Below are 14,776 nucleotides of genomic sequence, written 5' to 3'. Positions count from 1 at the left end.
GAATGTACGAAGTTAATTCTTGAGGTGATGATATTTTTTTGCTCTGTACGACGCGTCGTTGGGTACATTACACAAATTTATGTGAATATGTATGAAATATTGTTTTTTTGTTTTCTTTTCTTTTTTTTTTATTTCCGTCAACGACGTTGTTGACGGGAGTCAATTACAATACTTTTCGCTAAGTAAGTATTATCTCACCGAAATACCGTGACGTTTTCACCTTTGTGCGCAACCTGCAGCGTATACAAGTTACGGAGGTTTATAATGTGTATGTGCACTTTCCTTGAACAAGGTTTTGTTGGGCGGGTGAAATTACCCGGTTTGTTATCTAGGTGTACAAAGAAAACCGTCCAAGGTCTCTCTCTCTCTTTTAGGTACGCTTTGCTGTCTCTTAATGCAGTTTGCGATTACAGCTAACTGGGCGAAATTAGCACAATGGGTTAAACAGTCGTTTTTTCTTCCTCGATACTTGACGATATTGTGCGTGATAAAAAAAAATCACTCATTCGCTCTACTATAGGAAACAATCCATGATCACAAACATTGTTGCATTTGTATATTTACGCACTACGTAACAGCTTTGGTTAAAATAAACACACCACAACCCTGGGACTTGTCACTTTTGCTTCCTTTTCGATTGAACAAAAATATTTATTCCGTCGTTCGCGTCACTACCTTCAACTGAACTGTGTGTGTCTGTCTGGTTACCTGAATCTCTGACTGTGTGTGTCAGTCTGTTGGTTGCCTGAATGCCTGTGTGTGACCCCTAGTATTAACAGAAATGGTGGCATCCCTTTTGTGCTGCCATCTACCAAGTGTAAACAATTCGAACTGTCATAATATGTGGAGCGGTTTGCCGGCATCAGGCGGATGTTGGTCGAACAGCGATAAACGTTTCCACTTTTTAATTAATATTTAATTATATCAATTTTCATCAATACAAATTGACTTTATACAAAATAAGATTCACTTACAACGTAACGTGTGCGATTTTGAAAAAGGCGAAAGGGCATGTATTTTTTATTTATTTTTTATCGTATCTAGGGTAAAAACATGGAAATATGGTCAGAAACGTTAAAATTTAATCACAATTTAATTGGAATTTTTTTTAAATTTCGGGTTTTCGCAGATTTAAATTTATTTATATATTTCATTGGTTTTCAGAGCGTTTCCAAGAAGGAAAGATGGTTACGCCTGCCTTGTGTTTTTATTTTCGAACATTTGGGATACACAAGTTTTTACTATTTTCAGAGCGAATGGTGAGGAAAAAAAATTATACGCCCTTTTGCCACTAAAATCGCATTTTTCTTGGTCACAAACTTATGCCGTTAGATACGCGATATAACATGCGATCTATTTTACCCATATTACGAATCTATCGTTATATATACGTATAGTTTTTGTGAAGATATAATCGTACATTATCTATATATCGGTACGTTACACAGTATGAGAATATGTTAAGATATGTAGGTGAAATTTTGATTAACAATCTGCGACTGATTCAGAAAACATCCTCCGGTTTGACAGAGTCCGTGTCACTGAAAAATTTGATCAAACTTTTTAAAACTTGACAATTTGCAATGCAGTAGAAACTAATAGGATTTATTTATATTTTAAGCTAAACGAGCGCTAATCAACGAAATTTATTTACACGGTATTATGGACATAATTCATTATGGAATACGTGCCATTTTATATGTAACCAATTTGTTAACAAGCTTGTTTCTCACTTGCGTTACTGTACTTCTGTACGGTGATTGTGAGATGGATCACGTAAATACCTTTCCGCATATTTAAGGCCGTGATCTCCGTCGTTACTGTACGCTGAATATAACGGTCCATCTAACAAAGACGATTTGAACTTTGGTAGAAAGTATATCCAGGCCTTTGTCAATTCTCCAACCTGAAATGTTTTGAGTTGGAATTTTCAAATTCCTGACACGTACAGACTCAAGTATAGACAAAGAATAAATTACCTCTTCAAACTTGGATAATCCCTGCTTGTATTTAGACTCTGGAATAAGGTGAACTTCGTCTTCAACCCGAGTGTAGAACGTCGGATGTTCTTCGAGTTCGTCCAAATGTTTCAGCATGTTTGAATCTACGTCGTATATTTCCCCTGTAACATGCTGCGCAGGAAAAGTCGATAATTTCAAGTGTTTGACAATGCACATATTATACCGATTGTAATTAACGAAATATCATATTAAGATAATTAAGACTTGCAAGGATTGTTCATCATACTCACATTACCGACATTAGGCTGTTTTAACAAGAATGGAACGTTATATTTAGTTGCAATAACCAGAGGGTACTTTGCGACCGTTCTCCCAATTCCGATGAATTTCGCATAACCGTTGTTTTTAGTTTCTATCAGTTTATGGTTTGGCTCACCGCGTTTCAGCGTTCCGTATAAAAATACACGCTGCAGCGGGCTTTTGAACAAATTTTCGTACATTTTACGTGCTCTCCTCACATACCGCTAATGCCGAAACGCTGATGTAAGCACTTCTAAAGCCTGCTAAATGTATCAATTATCTATTAATGGAAACAAGGAACGTAATTGTAAATCAAAAATAAGATCCAGATAAAAATTAACGACACTTTATATCAATTCTCAAGCTTCTAATCGAGCTCTGTACAATTTTACATAACCTCTGATCTGTCATCGAAAATATTTTGCCATGATATTGAAATTAGTAACGTTATCGTAACCATTTATGCTGAGAATAACCGTTATTTCACGATATAGTAAAATTTTTTAAATTAGTAATTTTTTCTCAAATGTTTCGTTACGATAACTTTACCAACTTCAACCTCGTACGTTACCGCTAATCACAAGATCTAACCGTGGCTTCAGTTTCTGTCAGCTGAAGTGGAATATTTTTGTTTTGACAGGTTATACTTGACTACGTTATTAGCGTTCGATTTTTGAACCTTTCTTCGAACGTCATTCATTCGTTCGTTTTTTCTTCGCGCCTACGTCACATTGTTGATAAATGCAAGAAGGACGGAGGGAGTTTGAATCGCGTAAACAACGGTAACTGATAGTTGGGTCGTATTTATTGAACGTCTAAAGGCATACAATAACGAATTCCATTATAAAGCTGCGATACATCTTTGAGTAGGTTCTTCGAATATCCATTTATCCCAGGGCGAATGGAGCAGAGCTGCCAGTGGTGAGGGTGTAGCTACCGCTTGCGCTACAAAGCAATTTTTAGTTGAAAGTAATTCGTTAGCAAAAAATTGTCATATTCATAAATATAATGTATAAACGTAAAATAATATTCTAAAAGCCTGGTGAATAAATTTTTCACAGATGCTTGTGAGACCGTGAGATTCTCCGTCATCTTGTCCATACTTACTGCGTGCTGAGGAATTCGCCACCCATGTATACCGTAGATTTCGTGGTAAACGCTTCCAGACTGCCTGAACGGGTTGCAGTAGCCGGGAAACCGGTCGGGTTTACGATAGACTCAGCAAAGAAGTAGTAAGCACGTGAGTGAGCACAAGATCCTTTAAAGAATAAAGTAATTCAATCCAAATCACGGTTCACTCGCAGAGTACAAGAGTATGGTCAATCCCGCGTCGCAGTGTAAAAACCATGATTACAAACCCCTACTTTGTATTAAAAGTTCTATTTCACTTACCGACCAGGTCGAGGCCGCATCCTGGCTGAGTGGTGCCACCGTTAGGGTAGAAATCGCTGTCACCCGCAGCCCTGGATAGTCCAAGCAATCCAGCGTTTGTGTGAATCACCTGAACGTGGTCAGCGTCGCTTGGGTGAACTCCACTGCCAGCACCGGCGTTGTCGAATCCAGGTAGAGCCGGGTCGAGAGCTGGACACCCAAATAAAGTATACATCTGTTGAGGTGAAAGGTAAGGGAATGCGAACTGCTTGTGATTCTCTTTGAACTAACCGATAACGGCCTGAATATTTCCGCTGGCACCTTGAGCAGCAATACCAGCAATATGACCACCGAGAGAGTGACCGACTATATTCGTTTCACCGAATTGCAAACCAGCATTTCCGTTGAGGAAGTTCAGGAATGATGATATTTGGCCGGCAACATTTCTGACGCTGCTAGCTGCAGTAAGGTAATTTTCACTTGCTATACTGCTCCAGTCTACGACAATCACGTTGTAGTCTCCGGCAGCCAAATAAGCTGTGGGATTAAAGGGAATTGGTAAACTGAGTAATTGCAAGAGATGATTATGGGTAAAAATATTGCAATCTCATATCTCGTACCATCACGAACTACTACACAGGCGTCTGAGAACTCGCTGGAACGCCATCCGTGAGTAACTATTCTGGTTGGACGAGAACTAAGGAAGTTGCTGCTGGTAACGGTCGCTACTGAGTTGAGTGTCAAGATTTGGGCCGAGGCGGGGTTGTTTCTATAACAAAGCATTGGGATGAATTATTAGTCCTGCACCCTGTATTTCACATCTCTGGGTAAACAATGTTAAAACTGAATCAGTGTATTATTGAAATCGGGTAGATCGCAGACTAATTTCTTCTTCCTCACTAAAATACTGACCGTGTATACAAGTTGAAGGTGATAGTGTCGACGTTGCGTGCAAAGATGGCATCAACATCTTCGACACGTTCCTGTAAGTCGATTAGGTGAGGAACGCCGTCCCCATCAGGGAAATACATGTAATCGTGTTCATGTTCCAACTCATTTCCGTGATGGGCTGCTCAACAAAAAAAGCTGATATTAGAATATCGTCGTTTCGGTTACAGTGTTTTCTATAATGAAAATTTGAAAATTTTCAACACAGCACAACAGGGTGCAACTATCGAGGTATATATCTAATGGGTAGAATTTCACCTGTCGCCACGATGGCGAGAGTAGCGAGCAAGAATAGCTTCATCCTGAAATTCAGAGCACCGAATATTACTGGTCTTTCTATTCTAAAAACGGTATTTATATGGCAACCTGTGAAAACAATTACCTCATTATCAACGCGAAACAAGCTAAATCTGAAATTATATCACATAATTACCTTTGTACTTGTGTGGTTGAATTATCAGATCATGAGATGCGATCTATTATTATTGATTCTAACTGCTTGCTTGCAGTCATTATCGCAATTAATAAATTCTACAACTTATCAAATACAAATCAATTTCACGATAGTTTTTTATCTCAGATCGAAGAGTGTGGTGGACATTTTTTTCTGAAGTACATTTGTGCTAAATGATAAAAGTGAGATATCAACTCTGAAGTCGTCATTTAAAATAAAACTTGATAGTCTTGAAAATTTCAATATATTTTTCAACAGAAATCACATACTCGTGTAATATATTCCATTAAATTAGAAAATTTTCAATAAAGACATGAGACAGAATTTCGAGGTCTAATTAAGGATCAATAACAATCGTCAAGTACAGGTTTTATGTTTATTATATTCGAAAAGTGTACAATGCAGAATTCCAATTCAACAGAATTTGGTAACCAGCAATCTGGTAAATTTCATCTAGCCCAGTGCAAATGGAGAGCTGCTCGCAGTGGTGAGAGTGAAACTGCCTCTGGCACTGCAAAGAAAAAACGTATTTAGAAAATTTGTGAAATTTGAACTGTAAAAGTATCTGAATGGAAACGCATCACACAATTGGAAACGCACATTTCCGAAAATTATGATATCTTACAATTAGAGGGTGAATTTTCAGTTTAACAGAGACAATATACTTACTGTGTACTGAGAGTTCTGCCACCCATAAACACCGTAGACTTGAAGTTGAAAGCTTCGAGATCCTGAGAACGGGTTACGGTAGATGGGAAACCAGTTGGGTTCAGAATAGACTCGGCGAAGAAGTAGTAAGCGCGGGAGTGGGCGCAGGCTCCTGAGAGAAGAATGCAGAAATTTGAATGCAACTTCGATTTGAAATTTTGCAGATATATCACATTTGGCATCATGAGAACAAGTGCGAAAAATATACTCGTAATTGGATGAAAAATTCTTCCGGGCTTACCAAACAAGTCAAGGCCGCATCCTGGTTGACTTCTGCCTCCGTTGGGATAGAAGTCGCTGTCGCCAGCAGCCCTGGAGAGTCCGAGGAATCCAGCATTGGTGTGAATCACCTGAACGTGGTCAGCATCGCTTTCATGAATTCCGCTACCAGCACCGGCGTTGTTAAATCCAGGTAGAGCCGGATCAAGAGCTGGAAGAATCAAATCAGTCTTTGAAACAGGGGGGAATTCAATTAACTTGGTGTATCGAACATGGTTTGTCATTCTAACCAACAACAGCCTGGATGTTTCCACTGGCACCCTGAGCAGCAATGCCGACGATGTGACCGCCAAGAGAATGGCCAATTAGTTTTGTGGTGCCAAAGTCGAGGCGAGCACTGCTATTGAGGAAGTTCAAAAACGCGGATATTCTACCAGCGACGCTTACGACACTGCCTGAAGCAGTATTGTACGCAGTACCTGCAATGCTGCTCCAGTCTACAACAATTACATTGTAGTCTCCAGCGGTCAGATAGGCTGTAAAATGAGGTAATATCAGCTCGAATGAAAAGTTTTTTGCAGAAACTGAGGTGTTAATCGTTGAAACTGGAACACAAAAGATCATTTTTACCGTCTCGTATAACGACGCAGGCGTCTGATCTCTGATTAGAGTTCCATCCGTGAGTAATAAATCTGGTCGGACGAGAACGGAGGAAGTTACTTCCAGTCACAGAGAGTATCGAGTTGAGAGTCAAGATTTGGGCGTTAGTTGGATTGTTCCTGTTGTAAATATGGTTGGAACAACGATTAACTTTGAATTGAAATAAACGAGTGAAGCTGATTTGAAGATTTGAATACTGACCGCGTATACAGATTGAAGGTGATGGTATTAACGTTGCGTGTAACATCAGAGGACAGGTCCTCGGGTTTTTCCTTCAAGTCGATCAGGTGAAGTTCCCCGTTCCCATCCGGGAAATACATGTAGTCATGTTCAGGCTCGACTACTGCCCTAGCATGAGCTGTGAAATAAATTGACGGTGAGGACGAATTTATGAATTAGAGACCATGATTATTCTTCGTATCGATTCTAAAAAGTCAAAGTTGTATTTTATAATGGTAAATACGCAAAGTCCAATTATTTCGTAAAAGTTGAACAGCTCAAGACGCGATTTAGAGGCTCAGTAAAAGAAGAAATTGAACTATACCTGAGGCCACAACAGCAAGAGAAACCAACAACAACAGCTTCATATTCGAATTGAAACTTTTGAAAGAATGGGGCTGTATTAGTTGGACAAACCGTATTTATAGCGTGAAGCAAAGATGTAGTTATTTTGTTATTGCGTTGCAATCAATTAAACTTTTTGAGCTGATATACTCTTGGACATTAGATCAATCATTTCTCTTCGTTTTAGTTCTTAAGGTATTCATCCGGAACATTTAATACGTGTCTACACCTATCCATCTAATCATAGATTCTCAATTTTAGTATCTGCAAATCTTCGATTCAGCACTATCCAATTTATCACTTTATGGTTACTTTTCGCACTCCAAAACACAATCTCATCATCTATTTCCTGCCGCTCATTAGAACTGGGAATAAAAGCGAAAAATATCTTTCGGAAAGCATTCCAACTTGCTTTAAACTTCTATCAGCTCTCTTTTCATGACATTAGAGTATATTTGGCTAACTTTGGAATAACGGTAGATGTATTTGTATATACTGCAAATCTGGGCACCACCGTTTCAAATTTGATAACATAACATGCAACAGTTTTTCTTTATTTAGTCGTCAAAGATGCGATAAATTTGGATGTTTCGCTATATAGTCTCCGATCATGAGATTTCTCGTTCATATTTATACCGGAAAAATCAAAGTAATCGTGCGATTTTTCATCGTTGGATCAATCACATAATATTAATCTATTTTAATTTTTTCAGACTGTCATTTCCTCCTTCACGTGATTTCGATTGAGATCTGATGGTTGATAAAAAGAATTAACACTACCATTATATACTTCGATGATTGATTAATATGCCATCAATTTATCAATGTGTGTATCTGCAATTACTGATTCGATTTTCTGTTCATATATACATGACTACGTTTTTTTGTGCTACAAAAAACCAAGACTGAGCAAACAAAAAAAAAACCCAATTTTTGATAGCAACAGTTAGTTTTTTTCTTCACCTATAACTGTTGGTACTTTCATTTTTCATACCTGTATAAAAAACCTTTCGGCAATCAGTGCAGATTTAACCACGGTTTGTTTTTAAATATGATACTACAGATCTCTGTCAAGATTCTGAAATTTTTATTATCGCAACACTCCTGCGACGAAAGTATTATCCATGTATCCGTAACAATTAGTTATCAGAAATTGATATCTGTTATTTTGATGCTGATATAGTGTGGCATGCCGGAACAAGAACTGATGAAATGACTAATTGAACTTACCAAACTCGTAATCATCGTAATTAATAAAAAAATTCGACTAATCAAATATGAAATCTGTGATATGAAATAAAACACGCGATCACGTGCCCAAAGACCGAAATTAATCTATTGAAGAAAGTTGAAGAAATTTGATTGTATCAAATAAGTTTAACTGTTTTTTTTTTTTCATAGTTAGTTCATTTATTTTACATAAACGTTTCATGTTCTGTGTGTATATCGACTAGCAGCTTATTTTCGTTTAGAATTATTCATATATACATTATTAGGATCTTTACCATAAGATAGTAATGAATATTCATTACATTTTTAACTTCGTTTCGTAAATTCAGTTTTTTTTTTTTTTTTTTGCATATTTCCGTAATCAGTACATTGCAGTTCGTTCCCATATAAATTTTATTCTCAACAGATTTGCTGTTTATTCGAAAAGTTTCGTATTAAAATTATCGTTCATTTGTATTTTTTTTTTCAAACAACTTATTTCATTTGATTGTTTTTCAAACGTTCCGTTGATTTTTATTATTTTGTTAAGCTTTTCATGCGTTAAATGACTTTCTTTTAATAAACATTGTTGCAGTTTCTTATTCTCCACTTGATTTATAATATTATCTCGGAAAAGATCATTTTTGAGTGTATTGTAAATAATCTGTATTTTCTTTTGAACATTTCCCAGTTTCCAATCGTGTTATCTTTGAAAGCAAAAGTTAATCTAGCTAAACTAAAAGAAGATTTTTCATTTTCAGGTATTCCTGACAGCCGTTGTAGTTCTTCAGGCAGAATTCATCATGACACTTGAAGCGGCGAATGAAATATTCCGCACAAACAATCACTTGTGCAGATTTTCAAATGATGGAAGATTTCTGGCATTCGCATTTCAGGGCAATTTAGTGATAAAAAATACTGGAACCTTTGACACATTTCTCTCGTTTCCATTCGTCGATATCATAGAGGTAGATTGCTCAGTTCTGGGATTAATACTGACACAATTTGAATTGAGTGAAGAATTTCATCAAAGCACACGTTTATTTTTTTTCCCAGTACATCGAGTGGTCTCCGGATAGTGAGTACATTTTATGCGCCACCTTCAAAAAAGCCATTATTCAAGTATTTTCAATCTGCTATCCGGACTGGAGATGCAAGCTAACGGAAGGTAGCGTCGGTCTAGAACAGGTCACCTGGGCACCGGACAGTCGGCATATTATTACTACTGGAGATTTTAATGTGAGAATAATTTTACTGGCCTTTTTTTTTTAAACTAACTTTAAGTATTATCAAGCGTGAATTTATTCTCCCGTCAGAAAAATGATGTGTGATGGACGGTTTTTTAAAGAATTCTGCATTCTTTTATAGATACAAATATCGATATGGTCCTTGGAGAGTAGATCTGTTACTTATATACAGAACATCAAGTCGTCATTCGGCAAAGTTCTGAATTTCAGTGGTGACGGAAAGAGGTTGGCCCTTGTTTTGAATAACGGGGAGAGTAATGTTGCTCTATACAAAACAAAAAATTGGAAAATAAGCAGGGTGAGTACATTTTTATTCTGAAATAAACAGAGAAATGTTTTGTCAGTATCAAACGACTGTTTACTGATTGGAATTTTGTTCTGTTGAAAAGAATTCATAATGTATGTACATAAATAGACTTTATTTACTTCTTTACGAAATTTGGACATGTTACAACAGCGAGAGATCCTTAAAGTTGAAGTCGTGAATTTTGACTGTATTGTCGGAGCCGCAGCTGGCGAGCTGTAGAATTTCAGTTTGTGGTATATCTGTACATGGCCTAAACGAAAGTCTCTTTACAGTAAGATGATGGGCGTGAGATGAGTTCAAGGTCAAGTATTTTCTAAACACTTGAGAGCTTCCTTTGAATATGATTTTTTGTATTTCAATATCACCGCTCTCAAAGCCGACAGCCAAAAGGTAGGAATCCTGTGCGACGTTGATTGGAGCAAAAGCAAGCGCAGTTATGGACGTGTCTTTTATTTCCATACTCGTAATCGGAAGATACTCTTTAGTCTTGAACTCTGTAGGACACCAAATTCCGATTTTTCCGTCTCTCGATCCTGTCGCAAAGTACTTTGAATCGTTCGACCACGCGCAGCACCAAATAATCCTGCTGTGAAGACTGTCTCGTTTCGAACTCGCCGCGCTCAAATTATACTGATTATTGTCACAGGTAAAGAGGGACCATCTTCTGTCCCTAGAGACTGATAAAAGGTACTTGTCGTTCAGGGAGAACGCAAGCTGCGTCACGGTCAGTTGATGCGCCATCAGTTTCTGATGAATTTTCCACGTCGTTGTGTCCCACAGAATTATGGCGGCATGTTCAGCAGACGCGGATTTACAGCAAGTTGCCAGGAGAGTCCCGTCGTGCCTTCCAGCCATTGAAAACACCTCGTATCCATGACCGTACAGCTTCTGTAACTCTGGCCAGAGCGTGTGCTGTATTAGCTCCTCTTCGGTTGGTGGTTTGCCAAAATTCAAGTCCTTTGAATTTCCAACATACAAATTCTCCCCGAGAGCAACTTCACCATCGAAAACCGCCTTGTTCGTGAGTCCAAGAGCTGGAACAGAGGCGCTTTCGGGCATAGCGCCAGCAAAATCGTCAGCGTTGGACAGCTTCTTCAGATAATTAACGAATGTCGCGGGAGCGGTGAAAGTTCGAACGACCTTTTCTTCAGCTCCAGACGCGAATACATAGGGAGTCAGCATCGCCAAACAGGACATATCGAATCCGTGCACTTGGGGTCGTCCTATTTCGTGCCAAGTTTCTCCCATCTCATCTTTCCATGGTGCGTGAGCCCTCGTAGTTTGATCGGCGCTTGTAGTCAACAAAAATCTCCCTTTGGGGTCCCAGCAGAGATCAACGACATCCAAGAAGTGTCCACCAGGCGCCGAACTGGCCGCCCAATTTGCGCTCTTCTCAGAATATTCCCAGATGTGAAAAGAGCCTAGATATCCATGCGCCAGCAGCGAAGTTCCACGTGGGCCAAATTTACAACCATAAAAACCAAGCGAGTTCCCGCCGACGTCTCCCACTCTAACAGACTCCAACCAGATGCCGGAACTCAAGTCAGGCTCCCAGAGTATCATCGTTTTGTCGAGGGAACAGGAGAGCAGTTTCATTGGCTGGCGTCGCCTCTTTTCCGCGAATTCTGAAGGGTGCCAATGCACTCCGTAAACCCAACCCTCGTGGCTTATCAAAATCGACTCAAGCGCAACGCTGTACTCTTTACCATCAGCTAAGAATATTTCCTTCTTCTGTCGCAGTTCATTGCTCTCAACCTCGTCCTCCGTCTTCACAGATATACGCCACAGACGTATCATGCTATCCTGGGAGCCGCTGGCCAACAGAACATCACCGTCGTTGTCAAAGGTGAAATCTAGACATCGCACCCAGTCTTCGTGCCCGACGAGACTCTGAACCTTCACAAATTTCATCTCTCCGTCATTGCCTGAGTGCCGACAAAGCAGCTGAATCGTCGAGTCCTCAACTGCGATTGCAAGAAGTGGTAAATTCGACCCAGGCAGGAACCAGAGAGCTGCTTCGATGGGTAACTTCCTAGCAAATTCAACGATCTGGAGGCAGCATGCCTCGTCTCCAGTCTCACCTCTCTCCCAGAGCTTTATCTGACCATCCGTGTTGCCCGTGCATATTAGCAGTCTGGAATTCGACTCGTCGAGATATCGTGCGCTTGCTATTCTCACAGCGCTTGTGTCTTTCAGCGTAGTTACTGGCCTGTAAGTGACCCCAAATTTCGACCAGATTATCGTTGTGCCATCCGTTGATCCAGATATCAGCTCCGTCTCTGGCTCCCCATTTCTTTGCCTTATCCAACGTACAACCGTCACCTGGTTGCTGTGTTTGTGTAGCGTCAGTAAGACCTTTCCTGTTTTCGACGCTCGGCGGTCATAAACTGCGACCGCATTCCGGGCTCCGTAACAAAGCACATCGTTATTTCCCCAGTCCGCCGAATGTGGCGTTCGATTACACGCGCAGCTTATGTACGAGGTTTTCACCATTTCGCCGATTTCGTGTTTCTTCATCTCGTCCTTCTTTCAGTGATTATTCTCATCAATACTTATCTGCATATCGGCAACGGAATTCAAGCACGTGTTTTACTATACTGTCATTGATGGAGGCGGCCATTCTGTTTAGACCAATGCCATCTTTGAATGGAAATCTGCAATTACGCGCCATTTTAAAATTCGCGCCATATTTTGAATATTGTTCGAAATTTGAAATATATTCAATTTCGTATCGTATGATTTATTTCAGAAATTGATATGCGAGCGTTTGAAAAGTATCGACGGCATATCATGGTCCCCAAATAGCGATTTACTGTGCATTTGGTCCTCTGACATGATTGATTCTAAGTTATTGATATTTTCAACCGCATCGGAGAGTCTTGTCGGTTCATATGTGCCTGACGAAGAAACTAAAGATTGTGAATACACCAAGAATGAATTTTCCAGAAAGCTAAAGGGCATTAACAGGGTCAAATGGATCACCGGTGGACAATTATTAGCTGTTGTAGGACACGGCGAACTGGTAATAGAAAACAAGAGACTGTAGTAAAATTGCGCCCGTACGCCACCACAGTGATAATATTACTTAAGAATTTCATTCACTGTAATTTCCTTAACCTCTTTCAGATTGTTTTGTTGAATTATTTGACCTGGAAGCCCTTGTTGTCGCTTTACCACGACCCAATAATACGAGAGAATAACTATCGTACTAAAGTGTACAAAGAATGTGTAATGCAACTCAAGGATTCTAACAAGCAACCTTCACTGCACAATCGGCACATCAGTACGTCTATTGAATAGAATAAAAAACGTTGCAGAACAAACCGTTTCAAAGTTAGCTGGCACTTCAATATTTCGTACATATAATAGTTGTTATATCACTGAAATTTTATTTTAGTGGAAGAGGTGAACGCACGACCTATAAGTCTTCCGGTAGTGAAAAGAGACTTAATTAGCGGGAATTCAGTGCCTGAAATAGATATTCTTGAGTTCAGCGCTTGCGGCAGATACTTGGCGACAAGACATCAGTCGTATCCCACAACATTGTGGATCTGGAACATACTGTCGGACACCATTGACTATCTCATATTGCAGAATATGATAACTAGTAAGCTCGAAATATTGCTGGCTGCTATCGCGTGCGGCACAGAATATTTTTACAATATATCTCATATTCAGCGAAAATTTTTTGATAGAAAATGTGGTATTAAATTTTTTTACTTTTCAGGTGTACTATGGAGTCCGACAGGTACTAGTTTACTGGCATTTACCGAAACCTCAAACATTTTCGAATGGTCGCCCGATTATGCCGCTTGTGTACCAACGCCTAAAAGAATCTCAGTTGCCGACGCTCGATGGCATCCACACGGCAAAATTGCAGTTCTATGCGGTTATAACAAGGCGGTCATCTATTTCGGGCAATCTTGCGATTGATTTTAGTACTGCATTCCATTTTATTCATTACTTGACATCTATTGTTTGTTTATAATTTCGTAAAAAATTTCTATCTAAAAAGTTTCTTTTATGTTTTTTTCTTGAAACCTTTCTCGATTTTCAAATCTAATCCAAGTTGTTCAAACAATGGAAAAGATGCAAGGGTTTGAATTTGAAATTTAAATGTAAATATAATGTCATTGTTCGGTATTACAGAACTCGGCACGAAAAATTCTCAAGATATTTTCCCACAATTTTTTATATCTTCAATTTCCGGAAGTGATGATTGGGTCAATAAAATTCAAAAAATTAAAAAAATAAATTCGTTCTGTTGACTGACAGAACACGCGGGTCGCTACTATTTGGGTGCGTTCCGAAACTAGTTCGCAGGGCTAAAAACTCCCTAGAATAGAGTCAGAACGGGCAGAGCTACTCACGAACTCAGTAGTGCAAAGAGATGAAAGATTGTTGATAGCACTGGAAACTAATTTCAGAATGCATCATTCGTTGTTTATTGTGGCGTTGAGTGAAGATTTGTTAGGTATTTTGCAAGTACAAACAGTGTAGCGGAGAAGTGCAAGAGAGAAAAGTATATGCTGGTTATAATTTATCTCTCTCGCTCTACACCTGATTGTCCGATACGTTTCCTCTCATTCAATCAAACGCAGAGTGAGAGAAATAGAGTAATCATAATATATATTCCTCATCACATTGGCAGTATTTTTCGCGAGGTCGATGGGATGTGTAGCTCCTTTCAGTAGTATATGCTCTAAGATTCCGAACTTAAATCTTTAGAACATAAGTTATATGACATAATGACCGGCCATCAGAATCAGCTGAGCAGGCTGTGATCAGGGGGAGTTCACTCTTTACCCCCACTCCAAGCAATTTTGGC

The 14,776-nt window shown here is 39.2% G+C and overlaps 5 protein-coding genes across 16 annotated transcripts; 1 reads left to right on the top strand and 4 right to left on the bottom strand.

Moving 5' to 3' along the window:
- Window positions 1-49: 49 nt before the first annotated feature.
- LOC124214811 (putative gamma-glutamylcyclotransferase CG2811) lies at window positions 50-2,983 on the bottom strand. Of its 9 annotated transcripts, none has more exons than XM_046617460.2 (5): window positions 2,853-2,983; window positions 2,252-2,524; window positions 1,980-2,132; window positions 1,692-1,906; window positions 50-1,541 (listed from the first exon to the last, which is right to left on the bottom strand). In XM_046617460.2, the coding sequence occupies exons 2-4, from the start codon at window positions 2,459-2,461 to the stop codon at window positions 1,739-1,741; spliced, it is 531 nt and encodes a 176-aa protein (XP_046473416.1). In that variant the 5' UTR covers window positions 2,462-2,524; window positions 2,853-2,983; the 3' UTR covers window positions 50-1,541; window positions 1,692-1,738. The 9 variants fall into 9 exon arrangements, with proteins under 9 accessions (XP_046473416.1, XP_046473420.1, XP_046473414.1 ...); XM_046617464.2 differs by having other exon boundaries at window positions 2,252-2,521; window positions 2,853-2,979; XM_046617458.2 differs by having other exon boundaries at window positions 2,252-2,521; window positions 2,833-2,931.
- Window positions 2,984-3,048: 65 nt separating this feature from the next.
- Window positions 3,049-4,937, bottom strand: LOC124214808 (pancreatic triacylglycerol lipase-like). The gene is made up of 7 exons (XM_046617454.2): window positions 4,839-4,937; window positions 4,545-4,701; window positions 4,253-4,401; window positions 3,924-4,169; window positions 3,654-3,842; window positions 3,369-3,519; window positions 3,049-3,206 (listed from the first exon to the last, which is right to left on the bottom strand). The coding sequence occupies exons 1-7, from the start codon at window positions 4,879-4,881 to the stop codon at window positions 3,149-3,151; spliced, it is 993 nt and encodes a 330-aa protein (XP_046473410.1). The 5' UTR covers window positions 4,882-4,937; the 3' UTR covers window positions 3,049-3,148.
- Window positions 3,744-13,965, top strand: LOC124214807 (WD repeat-containing protein WRAP73). 4 transcript variants are annotated; one of them, XM_046617451.1, is made up of 9 exons: window positions 6,385-6,509; window positions 7,899-8,011; window positions 9,156-9,362; window positions 9,451-9,633; window positions 9,763-9,939; window positions 12,698-12,970; window positions 13,075-13,231; window positions 13,346-13,555; window positions 13,676-13,965. In XM_046617451.1, the coding sequence occupies exons 3-9, from the start codon at window positions 9,198-9,200 to the stop codon at window positions 13,879-13,881; spliced, it is 1,371 nt and encodes a 456-aa protein (XP_046473407.1). In that variant the 5' UTR covers window positions 6,385-6,509; window positions 7,899-8,011; window positions 9,156-9,197; the 3' UTR covers window positions 13,882-13,965. The 4 variants fall into 4 exon arrangements, with proteins under 4 accessions (XP_046473405.1, XP_046473408.1, XP_046473406.1 ...); XM_046617449.2 differs by lacking the exons at window positions 6,385-6,509; window positions 7,899-8,011 and adding an exon at window positions 3,744-3,882; XM_046617452.1 differs by lacking the exons at window positions 6,385-6,509; window positions 7,899-8,011 and adding an exon at window positions 3,759-3,882 and having other exon boundaries at window positions 9,141-9,362.
- Window positions 5,392-7,297, bottom strand: LOC124214809 (pancreatic triacylglycerol lipase-like). Its single transcript, XM_046617455.1, has 7 exons — window positions 7,166-7,297; window positions 6,823-6,979; window positions 6,592-6,740; window positions 6,252-6,497; window positions 5,984-6,172; window positions 5,704-5,854; window positions 5,392-5,545 (listed from the first exon to the last, which is right to left on the bottom strand). The coding sequence occupies exons 1-7, from the start codon at window positions 7,206-7,208 to the stop codon at window positions 5,488-5,490; spliced, it is 993 nt and encodes a 330-aa protein (XP_046473411.1). The 5' UTR covers window positions 7,209-7,297; the 3' UTR covers window positions 5,392-5,487.
- Elp2 (elongator complex protein 2) lies at window positions 9,611-12,580 on the bottom strand. Its single transcript, XM_069134503.1, has 2 exons — window positions 10,068-12,580; window positions 9,611-9,906 (listed from the first exon to the last, which is right to left on the bottom strand). The coding sequence occupies exon 1, from the start codon at window positions 12,463-12,465 to the stop codon at window positions 10,090-10,092; it is 2,376 nt and encodes a 791-aa protein (XP_068990604.1). The 5' UTR covers window positions 12,466-12,580; the 3' UTR covers window positions 9,611-9,906; window positions 10,068-10,089.
- Window positions 13,966-14,776: the final 811 nt, after the last annotated feature.

The sequence above is a fragment of the Neodiprion pinetum genome, chromosome 3 (assembly GCF_021155775.2).
Source record: "Neodiprion pinetum isolate iyNeoPine1 chromosome 3, iyNeoPine1.2, whole genome shotgun sequence".
Classification (NCBI taxonomy): Eukaryota; Metazoa; Arthropoda; class Insecta; order Hymenoptera; family Diprionidae; genus Neodiprion; species Neodiprion pinetum.
The sequence above is the reverse complement of the archived record's forward strand: the minus strand, read 5'-3'. Positions and strand labels throughout refer to the sequence as shown.